This window comes from Pristiophorus japonicus, chromosome 17 (genome assembly GCF_044704955.1).
Source record: "Pristiophorus japonicus isolate sPriJap1 chromosome 17, sPriJap1.hap1, whole genome shotgun sequence".
Taxonomy (NCBI): domain Eukaryota; kingdom Metazoa; phylum Chordata; class Chondrichthyes; family Pristiophoridae; genus Pristiophorus; species Pristiophorus japonicus.
The window spans coordinates 104,123,672-104,149,009 of record NC_091993.1 but is presented as its reverse complement, the minus strand read 5'-3'; the positions used below and the strand labels follow the sequence as shown (position 1 = coordinate 104,149,009).

Genomic DNA, 25,338 nt, shown 5'->3' with positions numbered 1-25,338 from the left:
GAAAGGATTCCAAATGCACTTGAATGTTTCTTCTTGTTCCTCTGAGTTCCAAATTAAATTTAGAAAGCTGTCTAAAAACCTCGAAGACATGTAGCTGCTTATCCCCGACAAAATTACATCCTTGAAGATGGTATTATGTGTGATACTGTTTCAATGACATCCAAATTGAATGATCTGTTGAATGTCACACCTGTTAATGTTGTTTGTATACACAATCACTCCAAATTTTCAAATTGCCACCAAGTGCAATCCATTGAAAAAGTTCAGTGACACACAAACTTCTGAACCAAAATATGAGTACAGTGCTCACTTTCCAGTCTACAGTCATGGTCATCAGCTGGCACAGTGGGCTTGATTTTAACTGCCGGGCGGGAAACGCGGCAAAGCAAGCAGCATGCTCATCTCAGGGGTGACGGCTGGCAGGTTGGCTGATTTTAACGGCCCGGCATCATTAGCATGCCGCTTGCCAACTGACCAAAATGGCTGGGAAGTCAGCAGGAAGCAGATGCTCGGCCATTAAAATCAGGCACCGCTGGGGACCCAGGAGTATGGTCCCCAGCACAAAGAAAATGCTCCGGGAGCAGAATCCTGGTTGGGGAAAGGGGGGGCAGGTGGGGGGGGAATGAAGGAAAGGAGGAAGGAAATAAAGAAAGAATGCAGGTTATGCCTAGCGGGAAATCCACCACTACCACCCCCCCCCCAACTGAGGCCTTAGGTTCAAATGGCAAATAAGGCCCCAATGCTGTTATTGGAGTCCGATCAGCATATTTAAAGAGGACCCCATCGGCTTGGGGTCAAAGTCCTTTCCACCTGCAATTTAAAATTGCAGTCGGTCAGGTCAAGGCGGGAAATAAGTGGGAAAGATCCCGACCCAAGGCAGAGGGAGGTAAAATTGAGCCAAAAGCTTGCCTTGCACTGTGACAAAGATGGCTCCTTTGGCTAAGTAATCCAATTTATTGGCTTTGTAAATTCTATGGGATTCTTCAAACCAGTTGATTTTTTTTTTGTGTGAAATTTATAAATCATTACATCAACCTGAGAGAGAATATTTATTGTATAAATTTACAACACAGCTAGGTGTCACTTACATCCATCCTTAATGTATTTTCAAGGCACGAAAGAATAGCTCAAAATGGAGGTTAGTCAGCTTGGGAAGGAAGAAAAGATGCTGAAAAATCTCATTTATTATATCAATCTAAATATTTATCGGTTGGGTGCGAAAGAATTTTCCTCTCTCTACGTTCAGCTGACCTTTCCAGTTGATAGTTACAAAGGGCAGCTGTGACAGACTGGCTAACAAGCAACTCTCAAATGGACTGAGAATGCTATCTTGCATTTACTGTTGCAGTTACTTTTGATTGGCCAAAAATAGCCCGTCAATTTATAAAAATATTCATGCCAAGATCCCACTCTTTCAAATAACTGTTCACTACTCATTCTACTGGCAAATAGCTGCTGGATTACCTCACAGAAGAGGGGATTTTTTTAAACTACATGATTAAAAAAACTTAACAGATTTATAATGATATAACAGATTACCAAAACAAGGCTTATTATTAAAGCTTATTATATATGATCGAGGAGTCATAACTGTAGTGTTTTATTACACAATGGTAAAATGTGTGTTTGTTGCTATTATTCTTCTATCTGGTCTTAGCCAAGCAGGGCCAACAAACGGCAATCCCTTCCCTGCAGGCAAGGTACGAAAATCCCAATCACCTGCTGGCAGCTTGGTGCAGAGCACATTTATCTCGAAGACAACTTAGGAACAGGTGACCCACCTGTACACACAATTTCAGAGAATGGTAAAGAAACCAGGAAAAGGGAGAATTGAAATGAAACATTCATGAGATTAATAGGAAGGAGCAACTTCGGACTCGAGAGTTTCTTCTCAAAGCTCGTGATGCCTTACTGTACGCATGCATGGATGAATGCCCCTAGAAGAGGTACTAATATAAACTTATTGTAGAAAAGGAGATGGCTGAAATGCGATGAAAGTGAGAGGATAGATTTAATTGTGTGTGGAGAATGTTTAATGGTGAGATATAAAAACTAATTAGAGACTGTACTGGGGTATCTCAATAGGTGTATCTCTGAGCTGCCACTGAAGGTAGATTGTTATTATGAAGAAGATGCTCAAGACCTTATCAATATGAAATATGAATATCTTTACTCTTTCAGCTCCTTGTACATCTTCAGTCAGAAACAATTTCAGACTAACATTGTCACAGCTTTAGTTCATTTTGTCGCAGTGAATAACAGCGCTGAACTGATTTGACGTACTCGCTCGAAGAGCTTTGTTAAAATTGCTGTGTTTATTCTTACTGTAGTAAAGGATGTCAACATCCAATCTTAAAATTAAAGCTGTATATACAGGAGATTTGAAAATGTTTCAAAGTGGGTGCACTAATGACTCCATTCTAGAATTGTCATTTAGGCTGTGGGGAAACATAGAAACATAGAACATAGAAAATAGGTGCAGGAGTAGGTCATTCAGCCCTTCGAGCCTGCACCACCATTCAATAAGATCATGGCTGGTCATTCCCTCAGTACCTCTTTCCTGCCTCTCCATACCCCTTGATCCCCTTAGCCGTAAGGGCCATATCTAACTCACTCTTGAATATATCCAATGAACTGGCATCAACAACTCTCTGCGGCAGGGAATTCCACAGATTTTAACAACTCTCTGAGTGAAGAAGTTTCTCCTCATCAGTCCTAATGGCCTACCCCTTATTCTAAGACTGTGTCCCCTGGTTCTGGACGTCACCAACATCGGGAACATTCTACCTGCATCTAACCTGTCCTGTCAGAATCTTATATGTTTCTATGAGATCCCCTCTCATCCTTCTAAACTCCAATATATAAAGGCCCAGTTGATCCAGTCTCTCCTCATATGTTAGTCCTGCCATCCCAGGAATCAGTCTGGTGAACCTTCACTGCACTCCCTCAATAGCAAGAACATCCTTCCTCAGATTAGGAGACCAAAACTGAACACAATATTCCAGGTGAGGCCTCACTAAGGCCCTGTACAACTGCAGTAAGACCTCCCTGCTCCTATACTCAAATCCCCTAGCTATGAAGGCCAACATACCATTTGCCTTCTTCACCACCTGCTGTACCTGTATGCCAACTTTCAAAGACCGATGAACCATGACACCCAGGTCTCATTGCACCTCCCCTTTTCCTAATCTGCCGCCGTTTAGATAATATTCTGTCCTCGGGTTTTTGCCCCCAAAGTGGATAACCTCACATTTATCCACATTATACTGCACCTGCCATGCCTTTGCCCACTCCCCTAACCTGTCCAAGTCACCCTGCAGCCTCTTAGCGTCCCCCTCACAGCTCACACCGCCACCCAGTTTAGTGTCATCTGCAAACTTGGAGATATAACACTCAATTCCTTCATCCAAATCATTGATGTATATTGTAAAGAGCTGGGGTCCCAGCACTGAGCACTGAGAAAGAACACATCATAATGTAGATGCACCTGTAGTACACTGTGCTTACCAGGGCTTGCTGCATAGTGTACTACATCAGTAGAAAATTGCATTTCAGCATCAGCCAGAGAGAAAAATAAGTAATCTAATATAGGAATCTTCCTAGGAATGTGATGAAATCTATTTCAAGTACCATGCATTATATGCATTATAGGAGACCAAAACTGAACACAATATTCCAGGTGAGGCCTCACTAAGGCCCTGTACAACTGCAGTAAGACCTCCCTGCTCCTGCCCTTGGCCACCTGCTGGTTTCCAGGTGGGGTGGGGGTTTTGGAAGGCTCTTGTGGAAGGGAAGGAGGAGGATCTGGGGCAGGGGAGGCTGTGATCTTCCTTGCGGGGCCCAGATGAGCTTTCCTGCTCCTTTTTTGACTCACCTGGCGGGCCTCCATCCTTCCCACCACTGACCCGCTTCAGCCTGACAGGAAAGCTGCGGTGGCCTTCCTCCTCAGACCCCGGTTAAGATGTAATCGGGATCCTATTGACACAATAGGAACCAGATCTGCATAAATTCGTGAAGCTGTCTGCAGGCTAATATCGGAGACAGCGGAAAAGGGTCGAGTTCCGAGCGGGTAAGTAACCTATTCATTTTTAACTGCCCACTCTCCAAATTTCCGCTCTGCAGGTATGGTTAAAATCGATCCCCTTACGTTGAAAGGGTCTGCCTTGTCATATTAGTTGATCTTAATGTTGTTTCCACTGCTAGATAGTAACTCTGCATGGTGTGAATTAAACAAAATGAGTTGAAACTATACGAGGAGAAATATCTTTTTATGTACAAAAAAAATGAATATAGGGACAAATCGGCACTGCCTATTGATGGACCTGTGCAGTGTCACAAAGGCACATATTTGGAGCTCCTCTGAGCTCCCAATATTAGCCAAGTTATAGATGAAAGCACTAACAAATGCCTAGTGTCGCCCATAAGTGGCAGGAACAAATATTATTCTTCTTCTTCTTCTTAGGCTGTCCCTCGTAACAAGAATGACCCACTTCCACACCAAAAAGGGATGAGTTCCCAGGTGTTTCAATCAGCGACCTCATATTCCAGGTCCTGAACTACATGTTGAAGGGTGGAAAATGCCTGTGCATGGATTTTTTTAATGTGTGGTGGCCGTTGCACAGCAGCCACCACACGGGCTTGATAGAGCTAGGTTTTGTTCCAGTGGCAAGGATTAACCAAGACGACTGAAGACCAGCTCTGCTGCACGGACTTAGTGCGCACACATATTGCAGTGTGGGCTGGCCCGTGCTACCCCTGGCCCTTGCCTTTGCTGCGCCCCGAACTCACGGCTCTCCTGGGCCCCAATCACGTCACTCCACGATCACTCGTCGCTCCTACGCCCTGACCTCGCCGCTCCTGCCCACGCTCCAATCAGCGACCTGGATTATGGTGACATTCAATCCCATCACCCTCTGCACTGCCATCACCCTCCTGCACCAGCTTGCGTTGCATCCTGAAGTAGTATGCCGCCACGCTGCTCCCAGGGCCACTCGCCTTTTATGGCACTGACCTGCCGCTGGTGTTCTCACGCAAGAATATATAAGAGGTCTATTCATCACCATGCATGCTAGCCACTATTGGGGTTCCAGTTTGCATGACCCCATTTGGAGATTAGGCCCTCCACCCTCAGTGCACTCTGAAGTTCCTAATCAAGTCCTGATGCTGTTGCTGCTGCTGTTTTAAGGCATAGTGGTTGATGGCCACTGTGGCAGGAATATGCTGACCTCTCAAGATTCATTCATTTCTATAGGATTAACTACAGAGCTGTTTGTGCAAAACTACAAGCTGCTTTCGAATAATCGAGTTAGAAACATGAGTTATCTTTCATTTCATTTATTGAAGAAACTCAAATCCAATTCTAAACCCTTGTATTTACTGTAAAATTTTCATTTTTGTTATACAATCAATAACATTTTAGTTGTGAGATATTCCTTCAATAAAGTATAGAAAACTGGAGGTGGATAAGTAATTGGCTGAAAGAGAACAAGCAGCAGGTACTAGTTTTAAATAGGAGTACATAGAATATACGGCACAGAAACAGGCCATTCGGCCCAACCTGTCCATGCCTACATTAATGCTCCACTCGAGCCTCCTCCTGTCTTTCCTCATCTAACTCTATCAGCATAACCCTCTATTCCCTTCTCCTTGATATGCTTATCTAACCACCCCTTAAATTCATAAGAACATAAGAAATAAGAGCAGGAGCAGGAGTAGGCCATATGGCCCTTGAGCCTGCTCCGCCATTTAATATGATCATGGCTGATCTGATCATGAACTCAGGTCCACTTTCCTGCCCGCTCCCCATAACCTATTGTTCCCTTATTGTTTAAGAAACTGTCTATCTCTGACTTAAATTTATTCAATGTTCCAGCTTCCACAGCTCTCTGAGGCAGCGAATTCCACAGATTTACAACACTCTGAGAAAATAAATTTCTCCTCATCTCAGTTTTAAATGGGCGGCCCCTTATTCTAAGATTATGCCCTCTGGTTCTAGTCTCCCTCATCAGTGGAAACATTCTCTCTGCATCCACCTGGTCAAGCCCCCTCATAATCTTATACGTTTCGATAAGATCACCTCTCATTCTTCTGAATTCCAATGAGTAGAGGCCCAACCTACTTCAACCTTTCCTCATAAGTCAAATCCCTCATCTCCGGAATCAACCTAGTGAATCTTCTCTGAACTGCCTCCAAAGCAAGTATATCCTTTCGTAAATATGGAAATCAAAACTGCAAGTAGTATTCTAGGTGTGGCCTCACCAATACCCTGTATAACTGTAGCAAGACTTCCCTGCTTTTATACTCCATCCCCTTTGCAATAAAGGCCAAGATTCCATTGGCATTCCTGATCACTTGCTGTACCTGCATACTAACCTTTTGTGTTTCATGTACAAATACCCCCAGCTCCCGCTGTACTGCAGCACTTTGCAATCTTTCTCCATTTAAATAATAACTTACTTTTTGATTGAAGTGCATGATCTCACACTTTCCAACATTATACACCATCTGCCAAATTTTTGCCCACTCACTTAGCCTGTCTATGTCCTTTTGCAGATTTTTTGTATCCTCCTCACACATTGCTTTTCCTCCCATCTTTGTATTATCAGAAATCTTGGCTACGTTACACTCGGTCCCTTCTTCCAAGTCGTTAATATAGATTGTAAATAGTTGGGGTCCCAACACTGATCCCTGCGGCACCTCACTAGTTTCTGATTGCCATCCCAAGAGTGAACCATTTATCACGACTCTGTTTTCTGTTCATTAGCCAATCCTCCATCCATGCTAATATATTACCCCCAATCCTGTGAACTTTTATCTTGTGTAGTAACCTTTATGTGGCACCTCCTCAAATGCCTTCTGGAAGTCCAAATACACCACATCCACTGGTTCCCCTTTATCCACCCACTTTGTTACATCCTCAAAGAATTCCAGCAAATTTGACAAACATGACTTCCCCTTCATAAATCCTTGTTGACTCTGCCTGACCGAATTATGCTTTTCCAAATATCCTGCTACTGCTTCTTTAATAATGGACTCCAACATTTTCCAAACCACAGATGTTAGGCTAACTTTTGCTTCCTGCTTTTTGTCTGCCCCCTTTTTTAAATAGGGGCATTACATTTGCAATTTTCCAATCTGCTGGGACCTCCCCAGAATCCAGGAAATTTTGGTAAATTACAACCAGTGCATCCACTATCTGTGTTACTTCTCTTATTACCTTAGGATGCAAGCCATCGGGTCCAAGGGATATCTGTCCTTAGTTCCATTATCTTACTGAATGCCACCTCCTTAGTGATTGTGATTGTGTTAGGTTCCTCCCCCCCTATACTATCCAGTGTCGGAATATTGTTCGTGTCCTCTACCGTAAAGACTAATACAAAATATTTGTTCAGAGTTTCTGCCATCTCCATGTTCCCCATTACTAATTCCCCGGTCTCGTCCTCCAAGGGACTAACATTTACTTTAGCCACTCTTTTTGCATCTGTTCTATTCGCTTCAACTACTGTGGTAGCGAGTTCCGCATTCTCACCACTCTCTGGGTAAAGAAGTTTCTTCTGAATTCCCTATTAAAAGTTAGGAGAGTGTTGTTGAAATGGGAGGATGCACTGAGTGAATCCTCAGAATTATTTTTAATCTATATAAGCAACCCTGATACAAGCCCTGTCCTACTGCAATTACTTGTCAGATTCTAGTTTTCTGGGTTGGCGTACATGGAATATCTCCTGCACATCTTGCAGCAGCCAGCTCAAAAGTGGCCTTTGCAAACTCCATGCAGTGGGTTGCCCACTTTACTTTCCTCGATCACATTTGACATTTGACCTGGAAAGACCTGAACAAGTTGGCGAAAATAACTGCTTAAAAAAAGGTAGAAGGACCAGTTCTTCATAATTTAAAGAGGTTAGTGGATTGATAACTGCTTAATCTGAGAGAATTTAAACCCAGCATTGTGAAGTACAGGATTAGAATAATTTCCAGACCGCTCAATAGGTGACCACACTTTGGCTGGAGTTTTCCACTTCTAGACTTCCGAGCCCGTGATTTTAGGCCTATCCACTTTAAAGGATGGAAAATTGTCAGCTTACGAGTGCAGAAACGAACAATACTAGCCTTTGTTTTTTGCAGTAAAAATTGATTGTCCAGCCACCACACGGGCTTGACAGAGCTAGGTCTTGGTCCAGTGGCAAGGATTAACCAAGACAACTGGAGACCTGCTCTGCTGCATGGACCTAGCGCACACACATATCGCAGTGTGGGCTGGCCCGTGCTGCCCCTGGGCCCTCACCTCTTCCGGGCCCCCAACTCACGCCTCTCCTGCGCCCCAATCACGTCCCTCTACAATCTCTCGCCGCTCCTTCACCCCGACCTTGCCGTTCCTGCTGTACCTGCCCACGTTCCAATCATCGATCTGGATTTCACCCATCAGGTCATGAGGGTCCAGTAATTTGACGATGAAGCAGATTCTGTGGCTTTTCTCCCCCAATGTTTTCCTGAGCATTTTCTGAAATATAACTCCATATTCCCAAAGGCCTACGAAGAAGAGACTACCCAGTATGCCATAATTCTCGCCACAAATGGAACCTTAATATTGTCATTTTCAATTTGCTGGCAAACTGTGACAATAGCAAGGCTTCTCTGCATCCTTTCTCAGTAAAACATTCAAGCCTAACCACTTTGTATTCAGTAAATCCACATCCTTGGATTTTCCTGAGGGAGAGGGGATGAAAATAAAATTGAGTTCATGACCCCCGTAGGCCCTGCAACACTGTCGCCCTTTTTTCAAGGACTATTACTGTAACTTTAATGGGAAATTTGATGACTTTGACCATTTAGAGGCAAACAAACAGCTGCTACCAAAAGCTGAGCTGTAAAAGTCTCACATTTTTGAATAAATTACACAAAACTTGTGAACAGAGAATTACGCAAAGTGACACCCTCGCAGCCCAGCTGCATTACTTTAATTGTGTGATCTGTTTGTGGTCGCTTTTCAGTTGTAGAGTTTGTCTCTTCGCAGGATGCCCAGGCCTCAAGACAGTCAGTAAAAATGTGGCAATACTCAAATGGGAGTCAGAATTTAGAGCTTTAGGGAAAAAAATCCAATTTAAGTGGAGGGGTTTAAAGCCTCAAATTGTGTAGTTAGCATCAATTGATGTTGGAGAGAAATATTTTCATTTAATACTGAATTTACCTCACAGCGGTGCCACCAATGGCAATGGTGCAGGAATGTACATGAGGCAGCACTACAGCTCTCAAGGTGTGTACCACCAAAAAATATGGTTCCCTGTGGAACTTCAGGAGGCATGTGGCTCCCTCAGTGGTCTGCATGTGGCTTCCCACTCAGTGGGACACTACTGCACTGTTGAGCTGTTTCCCCGAGAGCCAGTATTGTAAATAGGGAGCTCCACTTAATTCACCAGCAATACTGCTATCCTGAACTGATGTGTTAAATAGATATGGAATGTCCAGACGCAACCCCTGGGAGGACAGACGCACCAACGTTAGCGTCCTCGAACAGGTCAACATCCCCAACATTGAAGCACTGACCACACTTGATCAGCTCCGCTGGGCAGGCCACATAGTTCGCATGCCCAACACGAGACTCCCAAAGCAAGCACTCTACTCTGAACTCCTTCACGGCAAACGAGCCAAAAGTGGGCAGCGGAAACATTACAAGGACACCCTCAAAGCCTCCTTGATAAAGTGCAACATCCCCACTGACACCTGGGAGTCCCTGGCCAAAGACCGCCCTAAGTGGAGAAAGTGCATCCGGGAGGGTGCTGAGCACCTCGAGTCTCGTCGCCGAGAGCATGCAGAAATCAAGTGCAGGCAGCAGAAAGAGCTTGTGGCAAACCAGTCCCGCCCACCCCTTCCCTCAACGACTATCTGTCCCACCTGTGACAGAGACTGTGGTTCTCGTATTGGACTGTTCAGCCACCTAAGAACTCATGTTAAGAGTGGAAGCAAGTCTTCCTCGATTCCGAGGGATTGCCTATGATGATGATGATGATTCTTTGGCCAGAATTTTCATGCTGCCGTGCGTGTGGGATTGGAGGTGGGGCATGAGTAAAAGTGGGAGCCGTCAGGAACCCGCCTCCTCGCGCCTTTAACTCAGCCGTGTTTGCCGGCGTAGCACGGACACGAATGGTTGAGGCGGACGACCTAATTTAGCTCATTAGTGCCTTGTTGTCAGACCGTTTGAATTTCACGGGAATTATGCAGCTCGAGAAACACGTTTGTCAAGCTGAGGCTGATGCTCAATGGTCATTGATGGAGGCCATTACTGCAGAGCATGGAAAGCACAATAAATACTGCCACCTGGCATCTGCTTACTTGCCCAAGGGAAAAGCTCTTGCTGAATGCATTCTGAGCACAGATTTAGTTTGCAAACCTCTCCTGCAACTTCGGAAGCCACTCTCACTTCATTGCTACTACCTATCACACCATTGAAGATTGCTTCTCTGACCTCTACTTAACCTGCCATCTATTATATCAGCATGACTGCTGTTTATACTATCTCACCTTGGTCCTCAGAATTGGACCATGATCAGACCCAACAGCAGCAGGCACACCAGCAGCAGCAGCACCAATCTTCTCAACAACCTGATGCTCCACAGGACAGAGGGCATCAGCGCAGGACTGCACCGTGCCAGAGGCGATACCCCCAACACAGTGTATACAGGCAGAGGATGAGCTTCCTCAACTTGACTGAGCAACAGGGCCAATCACAGGCTATCACGCCAAGTCATCGCAGACATTTGCACATTGCTGCAGCCAAACCTGCAGCCCAGAGGAGCGGGTGGACACGGCTCACCAGCGCCCTCAACTTCTTCGCCTCAGGCTCCTTCCAGGGATCTGTGGCAGACATTTGCGGCATCTCGCAGTCGGCCGCTCACAGTTGCATCATACAGGTCATCTATGCTATGTTTGACAAGTCAGCCAATTATATCAACTTTTCCAATGATGAAGCCGGTGTTAGTGAGTGTGCACTGAGCTTTGCCACTCTAGCTGGCTTTCCATGGGTGCAGAGCATCATCGACTGCACACATGCAGCTATCAGGGCACCCCATCATCTCTCAGGAGTGTTTGTCAACCGCAAGGGCTTCCACTCGCTCAATGTGCAGCTGGTCTGCAACTATAGAAAGATCATCATGCATGTTTGTGCTAAATTCTCCGGCAGCTGCCATGACTCTTTCATCCTGCGCCAGTCCACCCTCCCTCAGCTCTTCACACCGCCAAACACACTTACTGGCTCGCTGCTCGGAGACAGGGGCTAGCCACTGAAGTCTTGGCTCATGATGACCTTGAGGAGGCCAAGTACTGAGGCCGAGGAGCGATATAATGAAAGCCACATCTCCACCAGATGTGTCATGGAGCAAACATTAGGCATGCTGAAAATGCACTTCAGATGCCTTGACAGATCTGGAGGAGCCCTTCAGTACACACCAGCCAGGGTCTCCAGAATCGTCAGTCTGCTGCGTCCTGCACAACATAGCGCAGCAACGAGTATTAGCGCTGCATGAGGAGCAAGGCATAGAGTGCACAGCCTCTTCGGAGGATGAGGAGGAGCATCAGCTGGAAGACAAGGAGCAGGAGGAACACGAGGTTCAGATGCCAGCAACACCGGAGCACATTGCCGCCCGGGAGGCCAGGGATGGCCTCATCATGGCCAGATTTACGTAACTTCCTGTATTACACCCATATGGCTGCACATGCTGTGCCAGGTCACCCCCACCCCAACAACACTATAAAGCATCCTGACAATGACAACGCCATTCGTTTCAAACTTACCCCATTGCTGGAGGTAACGTTATGTCTGACCATTCACTCCAACTCACTAAGCCACTTCCAAAGTAGCATACAAAAATGGGCATGAACGGAAAGTGATGAAAATAAATAGTTTTTATATGTGACATAACCATAACAGAACCTTAACAAAAACACTTCTTTAAACACCCTTGTGCTTACACCTTGTGCATCTACTTCTGTGACATTTTTTGTTTACGCGTGCTTTTACTAGGTGCAACTTCTATGGCTTCGGCAGAGGTAGAGGCATCCTGCTCACTTCTGGGCTACGACTGTGAAGACACTTTTGGTGGATATCCTCAGGGTTTTGGAGCCTGTGATGATCTTGCCAAAGTCTGCTCCTCCTGCAACTGTGCAGGGCCAGACTTGGCCATCGCGATCTGAGAAGACATATGGGGCTCTGACTGAGGGGGATGCAAGGGGGGAGAAGTGTGAGCGCTTTGAGAGGAGCTCCCACTTTCATGTCCTCTCTCATCATCTTCACACTCACAGGCCACCCACACTTTCCTGCTAGCAAGGAGCTGGAGAACACCTTGCTGCACAGCAGTGGGACCACGAGGACCCACGCCTATGCTGATAGCCCTCCTAGAGAGGACGTCTATGAGTGTCTGCCATCTATTCTCCATAGATAGCTCATGTGCTCATGTGAGTGGCGCATTAGCTGCTCCATGCAGGTGGCCATCCTTTCCATGTAAGAGCAAACTGCCCCCATCGCCTGCGACATAGTGGTGCTCATGTAGCAGAGGGACTCCTCCATTCTCTGAACGTTTGCAGGCATCATGGCTGCAAATCCTGTCAGAACCTCTGCACTTCTTCCTGCACCTCCAGGATCACCCTCTTTCTCGATGGCCCCCCGAGGCTCAGCGTCTGCATGCAGCTGAGCAGAGCTGGGAGCGTCCCGTGCCCTCCGCAGAGGAGTCTCCATTGCTGTCCTTGTCTCCGCCATCTGCTCTTGCTCTCACATAACTTCTGATACACCAGGTGACAACACTATTCTAAGACGTGTAGGACCCACCGAGGTGCGGGTACTTGCGATGGTGCTGGGTGCGCTCATGTCTGGTGACGGTGCGCCCTCAGAGGCTAGAGGTTCCACCGAGGAGTCTACTTTCTCTTCCTCCTGGACAGTGTGGGTGGGGGTTCTTGATGGACCTGTGGGAAAGTAAAGCGATGATTCAGAAATGTTATATTAAGAATGGGTAACATTATGCACATGATGAACATTCACAGGCTGCTGACATCACTCACCATATGAGTGACTGCTATATGTCACATGGCTGTATGAGATGTGATTCAGTCACCAGGTTGGAGAGGTCCCCCTCTCTCTGTCTCCCACCGCCAGCTTCTCCACAACTCGATACCTCCAAGGCGTCCTCCTCTGCTGCTGTCAGTGACAAAGAAGGATGGTATGCTCATTTCTCCTGCAAAGAGGGAAAGAAGAGAAGTTTGAGTGAGAGTAATGGCATGAGTGTAAGGAATATATTTGGTTACATCTTTAGAGAGTGACTATGAGGGAGTGTGGTGCCAATGCCAAAGTGCCAATGCTAAATGGCCTCCTTGTGTGGTGTTGCTTGGATGATTGCATTATGATAAGGATGAGTGTGAGGGGTGGTTAGTCAGAGGGGGATGTGAGTATGTAGAGAGAGAGGGATTTATGGAAGTGCAAGGTATGTTGGTGTGATTAAGGATGTGCAGGAGTAGGATTGGGAAGGCAGAGTGATGGGGATGTGATGAGAGGCACAGCAGGATAAAGTTGAGTGTGGCTTTGCACACACCTTTCTTGATCTCATCAGATTATTGAAGAGCTTCCGGCACAACACCCAGGTCTTCCTCACCACATCCCTGCTGTTTACCTCCTCTGCAATTTGAAGCCAGGCTCTTTTTGTCTTCTGCGGAGGTTTCTTGCGCCCATCAGCAGGGAAGATGACTTCCATGCGTGCTCTGACTCCCTCCACGAGAATGTGTAGGGAGTCATCTGAAAATCTGGGTGCAGCTCTCTGTCTCCGTGAAGCCACCTCTGCAAGGCTGAGCAATAACCTGATGGCGATATAAACTCCCTGTACACTTCTAGATGAACCTTTAAATGCAATGTGGCCAAGTCTGCTTTAAATATCCCCGTGGAAATGATTCATCGACGATGTCATTTAATAGGGCTGGGAAAATGCGCAGGCTTGCCTTAATAGGCGCCATTAGCAGAAAGTCATTCTGAGGAGCAAGATGAAGAGAAGAACGTGGTTCCAAGCCACCACATCGACCGCCCGCACCTGACCCGCCCAGGTAATGGATATTCCGGCCTTTGTGTTCCTTGTGTAAACATGAAGGTCTGACTCAAGCACAGGGTATTTCTTTGATTATGATCATGTAAAGTACTGATAGTCTGATCATATTTCTGTGGTGTTACAGAGGGTGGACTGTGGCATGGAGCAATCCAATCCTTTGATCTTAATGGTTTTTAGCTGTACTGAGTAAGGGAAGAAAGGGCAGGTTTTCTCTGTTACTTGTCACATGGAGGTAACATTTTCTAGCACGAGGCAGTCGGCTTTGAAGTCACTCACTATGAAAATTAGGCCTGAACTTAATTAGGAATACCCAGGTCTCCTACCAATTCTTCCAGTCCGCTTTAGTCCCCGTTTGTCCCACTATAGTCCGTACTAACCCGAGAAACTAGGGGGAGAAATTCAGGAGCACTAATGATTTTCAACTTTTAAAAAATTCAGGGTTTGCGCTCCAGGAAGGGAGTGGAGTGCTAAATCAAATGCTACACTTACTTCTTGGCGTGCAACAGGATGCATGCGGGGCAGTACTTGTGCAGCACTGCACAATGGGCCGTGAAACGCTGCCGCATTGGAAGGACCATCACTGTAGACTCTGCATTAGAAATGCTTACCTGGTCTCCGATGGCAACCACATTCCAGCCCGATCAGCCCGATGCACTGTAGCAGAATGCTGGGCTGATCGATCGCAGCCAAAGAGGAATCTTAAAAAAAAATGAGGAACGCCATTTTGAATTTTTTTTTTTTTTCTTACTTACCTCGGCCACCTCGCACTTAATCATCACCCCCGAACTACCCGGCCTCCCGATCAACGCCTTCTGCAGCTGTCGGTGTGGTCGCCTGGCGATGCTGCAGGGGACGGAACCGAAGTTCAGGTCCGGGGCGCTGCCGGTGTGATGTGCACGGCGATGACATCATGATCTCCAGGCGAAGGAGATCGGGGCGCTACGTCCTACAACCGCCACAAACCTCCACCGAATTTAGCGGGAGTTGTTCATCTCGCCACGCCCAGTCGGCAAGTGGTTAGCGCTCTCCTGAGCCGATAACCGGAGGCGCTAATGAGGTCAATTTCTAGGCCGAGATGTTTAAAAGAGAGTTTGGTAATGTTATAAATGTAAAGTACATAGGCAAGCTCACAGTCCAGCAACCTCAATAGAATTATTGGCTTTTTAGATAAGAGCCTGGAAATTTAACAGTTCTGCCAGTCGCCAGCCTTATGTTTGGTGGAAGAGCAGTGGAACGCCCAGAGCAATGACCAGTTTCAGCCAATCACACCATTTCTTTGGGGTTTCTGGAAGTCTACTGCTAAAGTTACATCAATCCTGTGGAACTTTAGGTCCAGCCGGTCAATAGCTGCCTGCCATGATTAAGTTGCTGCTTGCTTTTCAAATGGAGAGTTAATGGGGTCAAGTTTCGGCCTGAGTTGCTCCTATTTTTTTGGAGCAACTAGTTTAGAATGGAGTATCTGAGAAATTGCAATTCTCGGCCTTTAGTTTGCTCCAGTTCAAATGAGTTAGAACAGTTTAATTTTAGAACAGATTTTTTTTTCCAAAAGGGGGCATGTCCAGCCACTTACGCCTGTTTTGCAAGTTTCGGCAGCGAAAACTTACTCCAAACTAACTTAGAATGGAGTAAGTATAGATTTTTGTACGCTCAGAAAAACCTTGCCCACACTTATAAATCAGGCGTAGGGAACGAAAGATAGGGGGGTGGGGGTTTACAAACATTAAACACTTCACTTTTACAAATAAAGAGCCATCATCAGTAATAAATGATAAATAAATCAATAAATAAACCAATAAATCAATCCAAATAAATTAAATTAAAAAATTAAAAATTAAAAATCGCTCAATAAATAAAAAATTATTTCTACTCACCTACTGCAGCACCAGAGAGAAGGGGGGGTGAGGGAAGAGAAGAAGTTGGGGGGGGGGCAGAGAAGAAGTTGGGGGGGGGGAAGAGAAGAAGATGGGGGGGGAAAGAGAGAAGAAGATGGGGGGGGAAAGAGAGAAGACGACGAAGAAAAATCCCGACCCCGCCGAGGACGTCGGGCAGGGCCCGCCCCCAGCGGGATGCGGGTGGGCGGGCCCCGCTGACGACAATGACGACGCCGGCTGCCACGAGTTCTTCGGGCGGGGCCAGCCCTCAGCGAGAGGCCGGCGGGCGGGCCCCACTGCTGAGGTAAGATGTGCAGGCCACTCAGCCGGGGATAGGGGCGATGTCCCTTTGGCCTGGAATAGGGTCATCGCCCCGGAGACAGGGCGCCGGCAGCTACTGCGCACGCGTACAGCTGCCAGCACTGTTTTTGGCGCAGGGCTGTAGCTCCGCCCCCAGCAGCTCCTGCTGCGCAGCGCGAGGTGGAAATGGGCCTACAGCTATCTGAGAACGCAAGGTAAGTATTCAGCGCAATTTTTGTTCTATAAATTAGGCGGGCCTCTCTGATGTGCGCCGTTCTAGCGGGCGACCGAAACTTGACCCCAATGGCTCTGTATAGGGTAGTATCAGGCGCAAAAACAACATTTATTTTTAATGACACATTCCAAGTCAGTGATGGAAACAGGATGGCCAAACCACGCTTCTCTGGTTTAATGTGGCTTTAGCTTTTATCTATGATGGACCATTTGTTGGATTCTTTATAGTTGGCTCAGCACACACAAAGTTAACATTAGTTACTGCAAGCTGTTTCTGCAAGCTGCGAATAATGATGTGCTGGAGACCTTGATGTACATAAATTAATTGCTAACATTGTCGCGACCCATGTCGCTGAACGTAAGGAAATAACTGGTGTAAAAACAGATTAATCTGCCTCAAATTAAGGAGGGGTAAATGACAATTCTAAGGTAGCAGTCACAGCCCTCATTTTTCCTCTCTTGTATCTCCACTGGTGCATTTTGATTAGCACATATGCATAAGCGGAGGGAAATCATAATGTTCTCTAAATTAAACTTAAAATTATACAAAAATCTGATACTCAAAATGCAAAAAAAATTATTTGGGGAAAAGTGAAAGAATAGATTTATAGTACAAACGATTAGAAGTCGCATAGCTCTGCTGAGCTACTTTTTGGCAGAAATTGAACAACATTCAATCTAGAATGGTGTATTACAACCAGGACTGCAAAAAAGAAAATTGGATTTGCAGCTAGATCAGATAGATTGGTGTTTCTAGTGCAATAGCCTTTATACTATTCAGCAGGCGAATAGAAAGTGCATGATGGGATATGGCTTTAGTTAAGTAAAATAAATACCTTAAGAACGGCCATAAATTACTGCTAGTCACACAGCCCCTGGCTACACATCTCATAACTTTTCCATAATAACCTTAAGATCAACTTCAGTGGTTTATAAAAGATCTTCGAATACAAAAGGCTCTGAGAAAGTCAGTATCAACAAAAACTGCATTTATATAATGCCTTTAAAATAGAAAAATGTACCATAGTGACGCTTGACGGAGTCAATAGTAAAATAAAAGTGCCAAGTGATATATTGTCATGACAATCATTATCTCGCACATTAACAGCAGCCAATCCTCGGCCAGGCTTTGAAGCTAAAGTTGGCACCACTCTCTCCAATCAGTTCGCACTTACCATTAAAAGTATGGCGGAGTTAGCTAGTGCTGACTTTCTTCAGCTTTGCTGTCTCTGAATCAGCATCCTGTGTATGCACCTCTGGCAATCCTTCGCAATCAATACCAACATGTCTTGAACTGATATTAACAGATAAGGTTCGTAGTGAAGGAACATCCAAAATGAAAAGTAACCACCAGGCAAAAATACAAGCATGAAATTAAGATTATTTTATACAAAGCAGATGCTTTTACACTATTTTCTATAGTCCATAGGTTGGGCAGAGGGAAGTGGGAGTGTTTTATATCTATATGCAGTTATAATTATACCATTGCACTAGCATCATCACATATTTTATGGTAAAAGTACCTTTAATTTTCAATAACAATCTCTAATTCATAAATTCAATAGATTTTAGAATTATTGATAGAAAAAATGTCACATAGGTGAACTTTAAAAGCATAAGCCCCACTCTAAATTTATTCAGAATATGTACTATTAAATAACACAGCAATCTGTATACTATCGCATTTACCTTCTTTTGTCAGCAGGAAGAATTGCAAAACTTGAATTCAATTGATTACAGCAGTTTTAAGACAGAATGAGTTAACTTTCTTCACGGAATCTGCTTAGCACCGACATTAGCACCGGTTCTGAGCAGATTCTGTGAAGAAGTTAGCTCATTATATAAAATACAGTATTAAGGAGTGAATATTCTAGCCATAATAGCTGTACTGATTTTTTTGATGATTGGCAATACCATATAGATCAGGATGCTTTCTACGTAAGGTTACTGTGGATATTGGTATTCACTGCATAATATAGCAACCACTATTGGAGGAGCGAATGGGATTAGGTGTTAATGTTCTTTCATGTAGTGCTGAAACTACTTTCTTTACTTTTTGTTAATACAAGCCTATCTTTGATTTTGTATTCGGCCATTCTTTTGTGTCATATGTAATGGTATTTTTTTTAATATTCATTCCTGGGATGTGGGCATTGCTGGCAAGGCCAGCATTTGTTGCCCATCTCTAATTGCCCTCAAGAAGGTGGTGGTGAGCCGCCATCTTGAACCGCCGCAGGCTGCGTGGTGAAGGTACTCCCACAGTGCTGTTAGGGAGGGAGTTCCAGGCTTTTGGCCCAGCGACAATGAAGGAACGCCGATATATTTTCAAGTCAGGATGGTGTACGAGTTGGAGGGGAACTTGGAGGTGATGGTATTCCCATGCGCCTGCTGCCCTTATCCTTCTAGGTGGTAGAGGTCACGGGTTTGGGAGGTGCTGTTGAAGAAGCCTTGGCGAGTTGCTGCATGCTTAATGTTTCTTAAAGCCGAGTCCTGTATTAGTGGTATTTTACTAGTATTAATTCTAAAAACTATTCACAACCAAATGAATTTATAAACCAGAGGTTTTCGTTGCAACCTAAAGGTACTTTTACCATAACATTTGTCACAATATATTTTTTGTGACAATGCTGATACAGTGAGCACTTCCTCATTAATGATGTACATACTGTAATCTGATCTTCTGCCAGGAGATTCCTGTAAAAACACAGTTCTTTTTCACAAATGAATAAATACTAGATCCATGGAAATCACTAACTTGATCCACATCATTGCTTCTATAGCAACAATCGACAGGAACCAAAAAACCTTAATGTCCAACTTGATTAACAAGATCACTGTTGTGAAGTATGCACTATTTGCTTGACATTGCATCAAATAAGAGACGCACTGATACTACATTTTAACTTGCATGAATGAACAAATCTTGGTAAAAGTGGTGACGTACGGGTAGAGATCAGGTTACAGTCTGTACATCGCTAATCACCAAGTGTTCACCGTGCCCAGTATTGTCACAAAGAAATATATTGTCACATACCGGCACAGATACGATGGGCCGAATGGCCTCCTTCCGTCTCGTAATTTTTCTATGATTCTATTCTATGATATTTTATGGTAAAAGTACTCTTGGGTTGCAACGAGAGTCTTGATGCTGGGTGCCGTGACCGATATGCTAATCAAACTGCCCCAAACAAATAGCAATTGTAAGTATGATGATGTCTGGTCCACACTGATAAATTGCCTAGCAATGGTTGTTATAATTATGTTTAGCAGTTTGATATTATATGATTAGTTCTAGTGGTCAGGCAGCCCCTAGTAACTGAGGTGCACAGTGCTATGACTCCATCTACAGTATATATCTGAAAAAGCACGTTTGAAATCTTTCAAATATATAACATTCAAAGTAGGAGATTTAAATACTATAGCGTTATCAATAATAATGCTCAAGGCTGAAACCACCACTGTATGTATTTTATAAGCTACAGTGTGGGTTTTAACCAATACTATAATGGATTATAGAACATTTTTAAACAATAATGTTTCTTATTTGATAAACAACACATTTTTATAAAGCAGCAAATTGGGGATTTTCATATAATATTTTTATTTGCAGTACCCATTACACAGAATCAACTCAGCACCATCCTTTACCTGTTGTGATCAACACTTTCTAATGTATGAATTATATTCTTTGAGATTGGGTTTTACATGCTATTTGGTCCAAATTCAGGAAACATGGTATTGCTAAAGCAGAGGTTTGACCCCAGTGACCTACGCTGATTAACCCTTTATAAGAATAAAAGCAAGACCTTCCTCTGAGCATTAGTCGGTATTTTACTTAAGTGAAGATTTTTTTCAAATAAATATTTGTATTTATTAAGTGGTTATAATTGCAAGAATAATGAAAATTAATGTGAAAAATCAGTATCATACAGAGGCAAAAAAAAGTAGAAATGAATTGGAGGGACAGTCAGTCCAGGCCATTTTGTACACCTGTTATTGGGTAAGTTTTAAAAAAAACAAATAATTGCCATCATCATCATCATAGGCAGTTCCTCGGAGTCGAGGATGACTTGCTTCCACACTAGAAATGAGTTCTAATGCAGGACCTACAGTCTCTGTCACAAGTGGGGCAAACGGTGGTTGAAGGAAGAGGTGGGTGAAGTACTTGGATTGCCGCGCGCTCCTTCCGCTGTCGACGCTTGGCTTCAGCTTGCTCTCGGCGAAGAGCCTCGAGGTGTTCAGCGCCTTCCCGGATGCTTTTCCTCCACTTTGGGTGGTCTTGGGCCAGGGATTCCCAGGTGTCAGTGGGGATGTTACATTTTTTTCAAGGAGGCTTTGAGGGTGTCCTTGAAGCATTTCCTCTGCCCACCTGGGGCTCACTTGCTGTGTCGGAGCTCCGAGTAGAGCGCTTGTTTTTGGAGTCTCGTGTCAGGCATGCGGGTGATGTGGCCCATCCACCGGAGCTGATCAAGCATGGTCAATACTTCAATACCGTGAATATTGGCCTGAGCGAAGACACTGACATTGGTGCGCCTATCCTGCCAATGGATTTGCAAGATCTTAGAGGCAGCGTTGGTGGTACTTCTCCAGTGTTTTGAGGTGCCTGCTGTACATAGTACATGTCTCTGAGCCATATAGGAGGGCGGGTATCACCACAGCTCTGTAGACCTTGAGCTTGGTGCCGGGTGTGAAGTCCTGGTCGTCAAGCACTCTCTTCCTCAGGCGACCAAAGGCTGCACTGGCACACTGAAGGCGGTGTTGGACCTCGTCGTCGATGTCTGTCCTTCTTGACAGTAGGCTCCCGAGGTATGGAAAATGGTTCACTTTGTCCAAGGCCCCGTTGTGGATTTTAATAACAGGAATTAGTTCAACCTCCGCTGCATCCAGGCCAGATCCAAGGTCGTCCCATCCTCCATCATCGAACTACAATGTGCAGACGACGCCTGCGTCTGCACACATTTGGAGGCTGAACCGGGGGCAGTGCTGTGTGGCGGGGGCAGGTTGGTAGAGGACCTTTGTCTTACGGATGTTTAGTGTAAGGCCCATGTTCTCGTACGCCACGGTGAAGGTGTTGACGATGGCTTGGAATACGGCCTCTGAGCGTGCACAGACGCATGCGTCATCTGCGTATTGTAGTTCGATGACGGAGGATGGGACGACCTTGGATCTGGCCTGGAGGTGGCGGAGGTTGAACTGATTCCTGTTTGTCCTGTAATTTAGCTCCACTCCAGCGGGGAGCTTGCCGAGGCTGAGATGGAGCATTGCAGCAAAGAAGATTGAGAAGAGCGTTGGTGCAATGACTCAGCTTGCTTGACCCCGGTCCGACTGTGGAATGGGTCTGTGGTGGATCCGTTGGTCAGGATAGGCGATATTAGGGTGAGCACAGTCGCAAATATAACAAGGAAAGTTGCCGCATAAATATTTGCTTGGGGGTTGCTGGGACCATAGAAAAACCTCTGCCCCATTACTACCTTGATTGGGGAGAATGATCAAGATCAGCGGGACTTCCATTTGTTCCAGAGCTACCCCATGGTCATATTTATGGTCCCAGTTCATTTATATTGGGAAAGAAGAATTGGTGGCCTCTCTCTACAGGAGAAAAGTGTCTGTCAAGATTATTTTTTAAAACCCGTGAATATTTTTACTTTTATTGATGGGGCCTATGCACAGCTATATTCAGAGAGATTGAGAAGTGCCTTGTTTATATTATCCTTTAGAACTCCCTTCCACCAACATCCAAATACTAGACACCAGAGCCTAACAGGCAGCCCCTGCATCCAGGTTTCAAAGCGTGCAAATGGAAGGAAAAACAGCACAGGCTACGCTTCCCTCATTTGCTTTTCATGTATCATTCACCTGCCCATTTGCTCCAGTAGGTATGGCCATCAGAAAATATCAGACAGGTGGGGTTGGAGCAAAGCACATTTCCAAGTTGCTTTCCATCTCCAGCTACCTTAGATCAGTTAAAAAATCTTGCGTGTGGTGGAAAGATTAGTCTTGGAGAAATTGTACTCGAGCACTAAGACACATTTCACAGATTTCCCATAGCCTACCACACTCCATATCAATCCTAGTTCAGCAAAAGATGGGGCTCCCTGTGATCACAATGGCAAATGATGGTTAGAGAGTGGTGTAAAACAGCCTGACAACAAGCCCATTCAGGTGGGTAGAGAATAGTGTATGCAACCTGGAATGATACAAGTTATGCAGAAAATAAATAAAACATTAGTGTGGGGAACCTTTAGGACTAATATGGTACTCAATGAGGACAACGGTGCATAACTTTACTCTCATTAAACACAAATTGAAAAAAGGCAACAGGGTAAAAGTGATAAGGTTTCAACTCATGTTAGTAAGTGCAAAATTCGTCACTCTCGTCTTCTCAACCACCCTCCTCCCTCAAACATTCTGTTCAAGCAAAAGTAATAAGCTCAGGTACTATTACCAGTTTGCGTTTTGTATTCACATGTAAAATAAAATGAAAAGCATGGAAAGTAAAAAATAGTGGGCAACTGAACATTTATTTTAGCTTTGTTACAAAGGAAGGTTGTGTCTTAAACTGCCAGATAAAATTCCAGCCTTAAACTTGTTATACCGTAAATAATCCTTTTAGTTTAACTTTAACAATAAACATAGCTTCCTAAAATATAGGAATAGGCGAAATAATACATGGGAAATAGAATGCATAGGTCACACCATGATTTACAGAGTTACGACGACTTGATGAAAGGTCAAAGCTAATGCATTCACAAGATTTATTGCACTTACACTTCCTATTCAGAAGCTTACAAGTTATAATTAGATGATTATGTATATCTTAAAGTTTCTTTTAAATGTAGTGCATCTAACTAATTAGAAACTAACGGGCCTGTAATTCATGTGTATATTTATCCACATCAAGTATTTAAAAAGGTTACTTACAGAAAAATGTGAGTCAGAATTAGAAATAACAATTGTCTATCATTTTCATGACATAAAACTGTCAAGCTAATATTTCTTATAGAAATTGATGAGTGAGCTACAGATTTTAAGCTATTAAAACTCCAATAACACAGTCCTTATACTGTGGGTTTAGTGTTTGAAACCTGGTTGTATATAGACTCAGCAGAAGGAGGTTTTAAAGTATATTCATTAGTACCATATTAGTGTCTGCTATTTCTTAGTTCAAATGTTGTATTCGGGTACATACCGAGTTTACTTTTTTGTGGTCTAAGCTTCCTGGCCACTCTCTCACTGGGATGGTGTTGCTGTATCATGAAGTATAGGATTTGAAAAGCAAGAAATACAGTCTCATTTTCTACCACATCTGTAGCAATCTAATTTCCTGTTTCTTTAACAATGAAAACAGGCATTCAATAAAGCAACTATGAATCAAATACAATCCTGTCAATGGTTGAACTGGGTTCAGTTACTTAAACAACATCCAAAAGGTTGATCGGGCAAAACATCCATTGTGTGCTTGCATCTTGCAGATACATAGTTCTATTAAATCAAATACTAAACTAATACACTTCAAGTGTAGGAGATTAGCTGACAGTGTATAAATCACATCTTTCACAAATTGACCCAAATCCAGCCCATCCAAAAGTCTCTTCTCACCCATAACAATCTTATGTGAAATGAATTGGGCAGTCTTAATCACTTCCTGTGGACACAGACCCATAACAAAAAACTCCCCAAAATTTGTGACTCAAGTGGTAATCTGACTTAGATACCATAGAATGAGTATTGTGGGAAATGGAAAAATTCAAGACAATAAATATAGTAAGAGTTGCTCCCCCGAGATTGGGCTCATCGTTCATTATTGCAATAAGGGAGCTTTACGCCAACTTACCTGACTTGGTTTTACTTGATGCTGCTACTTAATACCCAAGTGTCCCCTTTGTCCAAAATTAACACGCTCAGACTTCAAATTAGTTAGAGAAAATTTCTGCTCATCCAAGACTGAATGTCGGACAAGCAGCGTAACAAATCAGAGACAGTAATAACTTTGTTGTCATATAATTGAAACAACTGATAGAAAATTAATTTTACTGTTGTATTTTCCACAGCAGGATTAGGTTGAGAGAGAGAGAGAAAAAGACACAAAAAAATAGTTTTTAAAAAAATCTAAATTTTAAATATTTTTAAATCCCTAAGAATAATTAAAATCTGATGAGACTCCATACTTGTAGATTATTTTCAGTACCAGAGAGGTCGTTTGGCAGTAATGTTCCCACTAAGCTGCATAGCCGCGCAGAGATCTGGAGGCTACGTATAGGCTGCTCACCGGCTTTTCGATGGAAATAATCACGCATGCAGCCATGCAGCCAGTTAAAGGGGCCGCACGCAATTTTTTTTTTTTTACAAGGAATATTGGTTGTCACGCATTTAAATTTAACACTTAAATGGACAAGCCCCAAATTCTTCTGGCACATTTAGTGTATATCTATCCTGCAAGTACCCCAGCTTCATGTCGTTCCGTGTATTTGAATGCCGAATCTTTCGGCGAGATACCCGTATAGCGTAGCTTCTGGAGGAGCAGGGGAAACTCGGATAGTAACTTCCTGAGTTCTGCGCATGTGTGGTCACCGGAAGTTGCTGACCGATTTACTCTTCAACGACAGTGAGCACCGTTAGCCTCACAATTATTTCGACCTCAAAATCTGAGACATTGACAAACAAATTTAAAACTTAACCACAGCTCCCATTGTCTCTCGGAGAGCGGGTGCTGGTAATTTAGGGTGGGTGTGCCAGCACTTAAGGGCATGGAGAAAGTTGTGGATTGGTGCGGGGATGGCGATCCCCTATGGCCGTCAGACTGAAGCTCGGCTCTGACAAAGGGGCACAAACCTGAAATGTTAACCCGACCCTACTTT

The 25,338-nt window shown here is 44.3% G+C and overlaps 1 protein-coding gene across 1 annotated transcript in view; it reads left to right on the top strand.

The window, feature by feature from the left end:
• The window catches only part of LOC139228014 (LHFPL tetraspan subfamily member 5 protein-like), a 169,670-nt gene extending 157,487 nt beyond the window's left edge, over positions 1-12,183 (top strand). Inside the window, exon 3 of the mRNA XM_070859166.1 lies at positions 12,014-12,183. Within this exon, the coding sequence (XP_070715267.1) occupies positions 12,014-12,183 (170 nt within the window). The remainder of the gene's footprint in view (positions 1-12,013) is intronic.
• The last annotated feature ends 13,155 nt before the right edge of the window (positions 12,184-25,338 follow it).